Source organism: Seriola lalandi, unplaced genomic scaffold, assembly GCF_002814215.2.
Source record: "Seriola lalandi dorsalis isolate HSWRI2012SDOR001 ecotype SW California unplaced genomic scaffold, Sedor1 jcf7180002055008, whole genome shotgun sequence".
In the NCBI taxonomy this organism is placed as follows: domain Eukaryota; kingdom Metazoa; phylum Chordata; class Actinopteri; order Carangiformes; family Carangidae; genus Seriola; species Seriola lalandi.
Window position 1 is genome coordinate 3,860,582 of NW_019525551.1, and position 11,572 is coordinate 3,872,153.

At 38.8% G+C, this 11,572-nt stretch overlaps 1 protein-coding gene across 1 annotated transcript; it reads right to left on the bottom strand.

The window, feature by feature from the left end:
* Positions 1-235: 235 nt before the first annotated feature.
* Positions 236-7,896, bottom strand: dnaaf4 (dynein axonemal assembly factor 4). Its single transcript, XM_023397365.1, has 9 exons — positions 7,636-7,896; positions 7,231-7,378; positions 4,321-4,454; positions 4,001-4,217; positions 3,475-3,617; positions 2,024-2,133; positions 1,789-1,942; positions 682-787; positions 236-454 (listed from the first exon to the last, which is right to left on the bottom strand). The coding sequence occupies exons 1-9, from the start codon at positions 7,756-7,758 to the stop codon at positions 336-338; spliced, it is 1,254 nt and encodes a 417-aa protein (XP_023253133.1). The 5' UTR covers positions 7,759-7,896; the 3' UTR covers positions 236-335.
* Positions 7,897-11,572: the final 3,676 nt, after the last annotated feature.

Genomic DNA, 11,572 nt, shown 5'->3' on the forward strand with positions numbered 1-11,572 from the left:
CCAGCAATTTTAAAAGACTGACGTAGACTATTTTTTATTTTAGTAACTGTGTATTAATGAACGCACTGACACTGAAACAGCTGATTTTAGCAGGTGAAACATTTGACCACATGAGGGCGCTCTACACACAGATAGTGTCACGTCTCCCTTGCACTCGAAGCAGGTCTGTCTCACACTGACTGCGGCAGGGATTTCACATAGTATTTGACTGTATTGTTACTGATATGCAGCCGCCTTTGGTTCTCTGTTATCATTTATTAAATCATTTTGTAACAGACAAACAACTCAAACAATAAGAAGCTATACATGATATGTACAGTGTATATTTCCGTGCCTCACTGTGTATCAGGGTGAGCTGCAGTGCCTTGAATAATGTCTCGTATCCTCTGTGTGTCTGCCAGCAGTGCTTCATTGTGACAGTCAATCTTCAGAGCAGCTTGGTAGTCTTGTAGCCCTGAGAAAACATGACACAAACACATCAGCTGACAACACAGAGCAGGTGGATGTAGTCACCTGTTCAGCCATTAAGTCATCATCCTGACCAACATGCTGCAGTGATGTATTGTTACTCTACCATTATATTTTAACAACACAAAGTGTGAGATTACCACTAAAAACAAAATGTGAAATCTCAACTTGAATAGTAACAGTGTACCAAAGCAAACAGACAAACTGGCTGACCTTCTGCATAGAGCTGTAGCTGGCAGAAAGCAGATCCTCGGCGGACGTGGGCTCTGGCTCTGGCAGCTGCATTAGCAGCAACTGGTGGAGTCAGCAGATCAAGGGCCTGCAGAGAAACGTGGACCAACTTTATGTTTCCTCCTACTTTACATAAAAGCATTATAACAGATTAATACAGCTTCGATATCAGCCTAACTCACAACCTGAAGTGTGCTGAGCTCATGTCAGACGTGGTAATACAGGAGAAACTGAAACAAACTGAAAAAACATGGTACTGTGTGGAGATGTTTGGGTATTCTGGGTGACTTCTGGTCTGTTCACTAATGTGCACATTAACTACAGCCTGAAATAGAGAGACTCTGATTTGCCTCTACTACAGTAGGAACTGTACTAGTCAGGGAAACAGGAATTCACCATAGTGTCCCAATACCAAAACCTACACAGTGCACTGGACATTCAGCTCCCTCGAAAACACTGTAAGCAGTTCAGGGGTGCTGACAGGAAGTGACATCACTACACTCCTGCTTCACTTCTCTAAGTTTGATTATAGCTCTGTGCATGTCCTGTTTTCATCTAGGAAAAATACAATCAGAAGTGCCTGCAGGTGAGATTTTCTACTCAGGAAGTCAGGCATGTCCATTCATCCATCCATTAGCTATTTCACTTGTCCTTTGAGGGTCACAGGGGGGCCCTAACCAGTCCCAGCTGGGCGAGGGTGGGGTGCACCCTGAACAGGTCACCAGTTTATCACAGAGCTGACATATAGAGACAAACAACCAATCACGTTCACATTCACACCTACAGACAGTTTAGTGTCACATATAAACCTAAACCTAACCTGCATGTCTTTGAATTGTGGCAGGAAGTCAGAGTAACCCACAGAAGCACAGGGAGAACATACAAACTCCACACAGAAAACCAGGATTCAAACCCAGAACCATCTTGCTGTGGGTGACAGTGCTAACCTCTGCACCTTGTCACATGTCACTTCTGAAAATCATATTAAATGAAGTTTAAAACACGTATAAGTTTCATTTTGAAAATGCAGTGAGCAGACACAAATTGTGATGGACACAGATAATGTAAAAACACACAGACAGTACAGACCTGAGAGGAATCCTCAACAGCCTTGTGAAGATTTCTTAACTTCAGGTGACATGCCGCCCTGTTTGAGTACAGAGCTGGGATCTTTCTGTTGAGCCTGATAGCCAGGTTGTAGGCGTTGACTGCACTCAGGTAGTCCGCAGTCGCAAAACACTTGCTGAAAGAGTCAGGTTAGTGACTTCATGGGTCAGAAAAAAATTAACACTGTTAAATAGATTTGAGACAAGACTTCACTTACTCTCCTTTGTCCTTTAACCAGTCAGGGTTCCTATTCTCCTCCGTCAGGTCCTTCAGCTCTTCAACATCTGGATTAACTGCACGTCTGGCTTCAGCTTGTTTGTGGAGCCACTGGTTGATTTAAACATATAAAGTACAAACTTAGTGTGACCGTGCTCACAAAGCACATGATGTGTTTAAGCTGTAGATAAAACTTTGATACCAACAATGTTATTTTCATATCATTTCTTCGTTAGACCCATAAAAGAGTCTCTGTGCACAGAGACCATTTTTATTTAGCTCAAAAAAAAAAAAATCTGTGATCATCAGGCCTGATTTATTGATTGATTTTCACAGGGGACAGATTCTGCTTGAAACTGGCATATGTTTTTCTGTATGCATTTGTTACGCCCATAAGGTTGAGTATTCCAGGGGTGACATACTTTAGAAATGAGTGTCTGTATTACACAGGGCTCAAGTTGTTCTGAATGCAGCTTTAGTGGTGCACAGATATGATGGTGAATAAACCTAAATTACACACATTCATAATGTAATTCATATGGAAGTCTGTTTTCATTTGGAAAACAAAGTAATCATTCTCTGTGAAATTAATGAAATGATGCCATTAATGCCTCTATTTAGTCTCTTGCACTGCATCACTGAGCACATGTGGCTTTAAAGAGGTCATCAGAGATTCTGTAAATGACATTCAGTTATCAACAATCTGCATTAATAATGAACTATTATGTTTCAGTCCTTGTAATTCATGGAACTAAATTATAGGTGTTTTTCTGTTTTACTGCAACTGTTGAAAAAGTGCAAAAAATAACATAAACACAAATATATTTAGTTAGGCCTTTAGTAGTCTCACAATCGGGTTGCACCGAATTCCACTCATTAGATAAGATTTTAGAGATTAAGATATAGATTTTTTGTTCAGTGCAGACATTTCATTTGTTTTAGTAGGAAAAGCACTGAAAAGTGTTACTAATGGTAGCAATGCTAATAATAAAAATGTCTCTGCTCTATTCAAATGTCCAAGCAAACCACGACAGTGTGACAGTGAGGCAGCACACACGTTACCAGGACCCTGAAACTGAAGCAGCTAAACGGAATCTAGTCACGTGCACTTTTCCCAGTGACACAACAAGATGTCTATTTTAAATTAACACCGGTGAACTTTTTGAAGATTGTATCACACTTGAGCTGAGGTTAGTATTAGTGGCAAAAATGTATTTATACAACAGCATTACTTGTGTATTACTTGTGTCTCTCATCCTCTTGGGGTGACTCCCAGAGGGTGATGCTGATCTTTTTAGAGCCAACAGGGCGACTGTGAGTGAGACTGTGCTGCAGGTTTTGAGTACTTCCTGCTAAAGATTCCTCCTTAGGGGTTTTACCACTTTTTGCTCACTGCTGTACAACAACAAGGGAAAAATCTGCAGGTGACAGAAAAAGAGACTGACGACTCACTTCTTCCTCCTCCTGCACTCTTGATTCCCTGAGGGCTGTTGGGAAAACCCGAGGGGTAAATGTAACTTGAATGTTTCCAGCAGGTCTCGGAGCTGGCAGGTCCGCCGGTTTTTTCTTGCACTTTGCTTCACTGCCTCTTCGATCTAAACACAGGAATATGTTCACTGACATACCATAACCAACAATGAGTAGAGAATAGGGCTGCACAATTAATTGAAATATGATTGGAATCGCAATATGACTAGGCAATATCCAATTCGCAGGAGCTGCAAAAAGATTAAAGGAGCTGTAATTGTTTTGATAAAGATAAAATGTGTCACAACATTTTGTGAAGCGTTGTGGTGCGACAGTCGTTCCAGCCTACAAATCATATTCTCCAGACATCAGAGAACATGTTTGTTTGGTACAAGCCCTAACAAAAATCACATCATCATCATTTCTAAAAATTATCACTCCAACTGAAATCGAGATTCATAGTGCAATCACAATAGAAGGAGCAAATTTGATCAGACAGGAAGTTACAAACCCAGTTTGACATTTCTTCCATCCGAACATCTTTTTTCTTGCTTCTGTGTTACGGCTTTCAGGTTGTTTTGATTATCTCGCTGTGTGTGGAGTTTTACTTGCTCTTCTTCCTCTGCTTGTTGTTTCTGTCTCAGTTGCCATGCGTCCAGCTCTGCTGTGGTTTTCTCTCGCTCGGCGTCCTTCATTTTCTGGACACTTTCTCTCTCCTCCTTTTCAAGCTGAAATCAAGCAAAACACGTTTTATATAAATTCTTACACTTTGCGGAGCAGTTTACCTGCTGATGTGATGTATGAGTAGATTGTGGTCTCACAGGATTTTACCTTCATCATTGTCTCCAGTGCATATTTTTTCTCTGTGCGCTGTTTCTCTGCCTTGGATCTGGACTCTGAAGAAACTTTTTCCTGGTATTTCAACAGAGCTCTTTCTCTGATCTCCTTCTTTTTTTCTTTGTCATCTAAAACACAGTGATTCATAAAGTTAGATTAATTGTATCTATAGTTATATAATGTATATTTGATAATTTGAGTAAAGTAGACATAAAAAAAAATGTCTTAGAACCAGTCTTCCCTTCTGTGCTGAGAGTTGGGTGATTTCTGTTTAACAACTTTGCAGCAGGACATATGGGTGTCTTATCTATGTGCAGCCTGACATCTCCATCTGTGTAGCCTGTGAGTTACTTTAAAATTACAATTATATTTGGCCTGTTTACTGTTAAAATGTAGTTCTAGTTCCTATTATGAACACTAGGTGTCACTACCACTCTAGATTGCTGTTTCTATCCAAGTTTTTGTTAGTCTCAGATGTGTTAGTATAAAGAAAGTGAAAAGTCAGATACAATCAGAGAAGCCAATCTTCCACAGGAGATATTGTGTTAGAGGAATTTAAGGTGGGGTGAGACAGTGAGCAGTTGCCAATTAATTTAACAAGTTTTCTTAATCAGTATCATAAATGTTGTTTATGGTTCCTGGAATATCAGCTTCAGAGTTTGATTATCTGGCCACAGATAATCAAACAGAGAAGCTTTCCTCTTAAATCAGCTCGTCTATCACTTCCGCCAGTGTACTTTCTGTGGCAACGGCACATGTGCATTCAACACAGCCGCAGCCGCCCTCCCCTTCCTTACTGCAGCACATCTGCCCCTGTGTATACTTTGAAAAAAATGGAGTAAGCAGCAGCAACTGTAACTGAAAATGCACTGTGAAGCTGGCCTGAGGGGTGATGTGATGAGTACTGTGGTAAGAACTGTTCAATCTCATCCCATCAAGAGCACTTAATCACCTGGAGTTTTGGAAACTGATGCACAGACTCCCTCTCAGATGTGTCTGAGATCTGAAATTGGCCATTTCTTTGAAAGAAAAAGTCACAGCCTGGTTGAACTGAGCAACCTGTCATTTTAACCCTTCTTGTGTCCCTTCTGTTGCGTTGACCACACAGCAAACCTCAGGAGGTCTGACCGACTCATCTGCCACAGACCGGTAGCCCAGGATGCTCCTTGTGGCTCAGCAAGGTCATTAGATATCATTAGATCATTAGATAATAGATACAATTTCTTTCAGCTATGAGGCAGTAGGTTGCACCCCTGTAGTGGGTGGAGCGAACAGTTAGGCTGTGAAACCCCTAGAGAGCTGGTACTCAATGGCTTAATGACCACTTAACCTCTTTCACCCAGTCAGTAGTTGCTAGTTGTACAGATTCAGACCCACATTTGACTACATCACATCCCTAACAGCCTTCCTTTCAGGGGGTTAACAAGAGTGATGCCCGTTAGGTGTAACACACAACATAGAAGTAGTACTTACCTGGATGCATGTGTGTTCAAATGGGAGCTGAACTGGGCTGGTGCCTCATAGCGTGTGAATGCTGCCTCATGATTTTATGGTAAGTGCAAAGATCTGTCCCTGTTGCCAAGGCAGAGCAGCTAAACCAATAGCGAAGTCCATTAGAGGGCTGCACATGTACTCATAGAACCGGTGTTAAATACAGGTGACTACAGTTTCTCTATCATGTCTGATCATCATCATCACAGGGGAAAAGTGTTTTTTTTAAGCTGACGGACAGAGTGAACTATGACATCGTCACTCCAGCTGGTAATTGGCGGAGCATCATGCTGCTGCCATTGCTCTGTTCTCTCTCTTTTTGGGTCTGTCCATGTTGACCTCATTTTCAATCAGGTCTGATTAGGGACCTAAGTTTATTATTGTTCAAGCAATTAGTCAATTTAAAGGATTACCCAATTATCAATGAATGATCAATATAATAAATCATTTAAACCATTTATCGAGATATAATACCAAGCACTTGTCTTAGATTGCTGGTAAAAATGAACAAAAAGATTGTGATGGGCCATTTTGACAATTTTCAGCTTATTCAGAAAAACAAACAAGTGATTAATTATTTATAAATCATTCATAAGTCCTAAACCATTAACCCTAAATTTGATCTTCGTAACACTCATGTATATGTTTTTTATGTTTTTATATATAAAAAACCCATACTGGCCAGCATGGCTGTCTTACAGAGCTGAATGTTTTCTGTCCATGTGTTTATCATGGGTTTAGCTTAAGACACATGCCACACAGGGCCAGATCATAGCTGCAGGGGAGCCAGTGTGTTTTCAACTGAATAGTTGGAGCAAAGAGGAAGAAGACGAAAACTACATAAATAATGCTGCCTTGTCCATAAGTAAATATGATAATGATCATCACTTACAAATCACTGAAGCACTGAAGTCACTACCGGCAACAGCACAATTATGTTCAATCATAATCCAACCCCCCCAGTTCTTAAAATACAAGTGCCACTTGATGATAGAGCACATCAGGTGATCCAATATGTTCAGTGGCAGCTGATAATAACTGTTCATTTATTAGCCCTTAAGATAAGTAGATTAAATAATTGTTGAAAATCTTGAAGAGCATAATTTCCCAGCCACTAATAATTACATAGATTTTGGTTGTTGAATTCATTCTTCCATAAGGTAAAACACCTTCGAAATACAATTTTGAGATTATGAGGGTAGGATAAAGTTCTCTTACTTTTTTTCTATAAGAGCAATGTTTTAATAAGCTGCTGTTTTATACGCTGTGAAATAATAATAAAGACATTACTACTAATAATAATAATGATTGGTTTCAATGTATTTATTTATATCATTGATATTGCAGTATTCATTGATCACTGTGTGACCCCAGAGTCATTCAAAGATCAGAAAATCAACTAGATGCCCTTACTTGTGGTTATCATCAGATTTTCCCATATTTTGTTGGTTCTCTTTGGCAAAGTGATGACAGCAACTCCGTTTCCAACCTTTGCTGAACTTCTGTCCTCATCAACAGGTTTCAGCAGGAAGGCTTCAAACAGATACGGTGGGTAATGCACCTGTGCAGAAAAGAAAGGGGAGATCAGTTCATAGGTACTGTATAGAGAATCTTACATTTAAATTGTATATTGTACAGCGATGTGATTGGTCAGTTGCATTGAATGTTATTGAAATGTAAAATTGTATGTGGTACAGCTAAACGAAGAGAACAGGATATATAACGATAGCTTTATCTATTAAAAAGATGTTGTGTTGTGGGACACCAAGATCCAGTAAGAATGGACACACAGCGTGTTCTGTTGTTAGCTAACTTTACCTTGAGGTATTCGTCTGTAGATACAATGTCCACTTTCCCAACTTTCGCTCCTTTTAAAGGCACATGTATGTAAACCGTCGTGTCGGTCTGTGTCCATGAGTAGTCTGTCACTAACAAAGGCATTTTCGACCCAGCTAAACTAGCTTTCAGTATCAGCCTGTTGTTTGTAGTTCTGTCAGCAGATACTGCGGTTCACCTGCTCGAAAATATCGATGTATTTGGGTTAAAGAAAACAGACTGGCGAAGAGTCATGAACGACAAATTGTGTTTTTCCTGCCGTGTGGCGTCCTGTTGCTATGGTGACCAGAGAGGCAGCATGTTGCTTTCATGTTTGTCGGAAAAAATATTACATGAGAGTCGTAACCAGCACAGGCACAATATAATATAGAAGGGATATACAGTTAACCTATATATGACACTAGGCAACAAGTTGTCTTCCTTTTCGCAACTTCAAAGGAAGTTTAAGAGATAAGATTTCTCATCTTTGTCTCAGTGGTTAGACTTAAAGTGCATGGTGCTTCAATAGTGATACAGTGGTTTGTTAAAGGGGTGCAAAGTCATAACTTAGAAAACTGTACTCATAACAAATTATTTGCATATAAAGTATTTTAACGTTTTAGTGAAATTACATTAGACAATAGAAAAGATTATCAAGAAGTACAGACCATATCACAAACGTGAAAATAAGTTCACCCCAGTAGCTTGCTCTGAATTTTGGTAAGCAGATCTGAACAGTTTTAAATGTACTTAAACGCATCATTACAGTCTGTCAGAAAAGTTTCCGTTTTCTGAAACTGGCTGCCATGGTTACAAACTGAGCTGGCTAGTGGCAGAGGCGACACAAGCGGTTGGTAAGGGCGGGTGGTCCCACAAGAGCGAGAATATGCATAATGACATAATTGACATAATGGTAACATCATGGTTATCAACAAAAACGGCCTTTTAATCACAGCAATAAAAAAAAACTTTCAGTCACAAGTTGAGCATGATGGAATAAATACTGCTGCTCCTCAGTGCACTTTAATCTGCAATTGTGCATCAATCAGCCCAATGCTAGAATGGATCAAGAGATTGAGTCAATCCTTCAGGTGTGCAAGGTGGAAACTAGGAGGAGGAAAACAAGGCCCAATACAAAGGTCTGTAGTCAAATGTTAACACTAAAATGCCATTTTGTGTGTAGGTGTTTCATTTGTAGCTAGCTAAATAGCCATAAAGCTAATGCTAAATAATAATGGTATGATAGCTGCTATACTGAGATATATATTATACAGATTAAAGGATATGAATCTGAATGGCAAGACAACAGTATTGGAAGAACCCATTACTCAAGTTATAATATCAACACATCAATATAAAAATACTCCATTACAGGTAAAAGTCCTACATGAAAAATCAAAGTAGCTACATAAATTGTCAAGTTTTAGACTTTTTCTCTAATCTTGATTTTGAATGAAATATTGGATCATTTAGTGAAATGAAACCATGTGACCACACCAATCCTTAACCTTTCCTCTATATTGGCATAAAAGCTATGGATCAAAGTTAATTTATTGACTTTGGAGAAAGAAAGACAAAACAATAACAACTCCTCCTGGATTTTTCAGAAGAACTACATCACACAATCTTTATCTCTATAACTCAATCCACTCATAAAGACCATGTGATACTGTCTTCATTTATGCTCTTTTTACTAGCATTTTAATGAGCTTTATATCACATGGTCTTCCTCGGTGGAAGGAGTTGCTCACTTGTCATGGAACAAATAAATAAACTAGCCATTGAGCAAGGGAAGCTCTAAAAATAGTAAGTAAATGGACCTTGAGTATGGAATAATGCCAGCCTTATCCTTTGCAATTGACCACCTACACTGCATTTGAATGACATTTGTATTTCCAAACCTCAATGAACAATCAATGAACTCTATCGCCTTCCCTTTCACCTGACAAACAAAGTCATGCTGTAGACTTTTATCAGAATATTACAGAGATAAACACAAGGCCAGAGATAAAGGTGATATTTTTATAGACCTTCTGTTGTAAAAACCTGTCTATTCTTGCTCGCTTACTGGATTCTATTATAAACTCCAACATAATATCAAATTTTCTTATCAATAACTTATAAAACTATTAAAACCCCTCTGAAGTGTTGGACATTTTGTACTCACCAGGCTTTCAATAATACAGGCTATCTCAAAGGAGAGTTTGAGTCATGTGAGATAAACCTTTAACAACTGCCCATATCTGTACCTGTGCATTGTTGGCTTTATAGCACATTTATCATTTCCACATCTCTCTCACAACTTAGGAAATGTTGCACATAGTACGTGTATTTTATTGTCACATAAGGCCTCAAAAGGACAGTGAACTGCAGCTGACCCCGGTGTGTTCCTCACTGTCACTACAGCAAAAGACATATATGTAAGGCTTTGGGTTACTATGCTGTCAATATAGGTAGACAATCTGTTATTCTGGTTTCACAAATGAGGTATAACACAAAGTGGGATGGTAATAACATCAACAGGGAGTCATTGGGACTTTTTGGAAATACTCCACAATAAACATGATAAAATGGTTTATCAGAGCTCCGATTCCTTTGCAAGTGAGAGCAATTCAGTTTTTATGGTGTACAGCATGAATAATCTGTAAAGTAATGTCATATTTTTGTCAGTGTAAGTTAGCAATAATACACAATAAGGTCTTTTGATACAGAAAAATATGTATGAGGCTGTGGAAGAGTGGGTTTGAAGAAATTACACAATTTTATCACAGATTTGCCCGTTATTTTAAATGGTAAATGGACTGCACTAGTTCTATTGACCAGTGAAAGCACTTTACACTATAAGTCACACAGTTTTGTACACATAAAATACTTTTACATACACTTTCACACACCATTGTTACATTGGGGGATATTTGGTGTTCAGTATCTTGCCCAGGGACACTGACATGTGGACTGGAGTAGCCGGGAATAGAACCACTGACCTTCTGAATAGTGGATGACCTATTCTACCTCTTTAGCCACAGTAGTAGTGTATAAAAAGTATAAGTTCCACAACAGTCTTGTTCAATACCACACTTTAACATTCAGCAATTTTAGTCTGCACCTATTCAAAGATGTGATAACTAATATTTTAGCCACTCGGAGGCATCAGAACAAGCTTAAAGCACAGCATTAACATAAGACTTTACAAGGTTGATATGGCAAATGTGTTGGCCAACAGTTTCCTGTTTATAAATCCAGGAGACACAGAGCAACATTAGCGGTCTTTAATCCGAACTATCGTCTGCCGAACCATCGTCCGCAGTTATTCTGAACTGGTTTGAACAACATGAAAAGGAAATTGTGTGGGTCAGCATGTAGAAGAAAAAAAGACTGTGAGGAAAGTGATAAACTAACATTTAAAATGTTATAGTGTCTAATCTAGCTATTTTATATGAAAGTCCAAGAGTTTGAAATTGGATAACAGGCTGAGATCCAATCACCTTTTTCATCCACTGTATATCTCTTACAAGGTGCTAATGCCGGCTGTTTCAATGTGTAAAGCAAAGGCTGTCTTTAAGACATTTGTAAAATTATTCCACTTTCCAAGTACAAAGACAGAGGGGTTGATTTAGATACAGAGAGCTTTGGTAACTGAAAGGGTTAAGAGCTGCAAATGGATTTCACCTGTGATACCTACTCTCCCCTCTAATGACTTTACAGCAGCGTGACTATAATGATGTTCATAAAATGGTAGGATTATGGTAAACTGCCCCTCTGTTAAAATATAACTACAGAATGAAACATGATGTAAACCATTTGGAGATCACCAAGAATGATAGGAACACTATTATTATCATTTGCTTAGTCAGAAATATTGATGAATGAAATGCTGTTCTTTAACATTTTAACGTTCACTTAATACAGATTCATGAAGAAATATTGCTGAAGTAAAAAT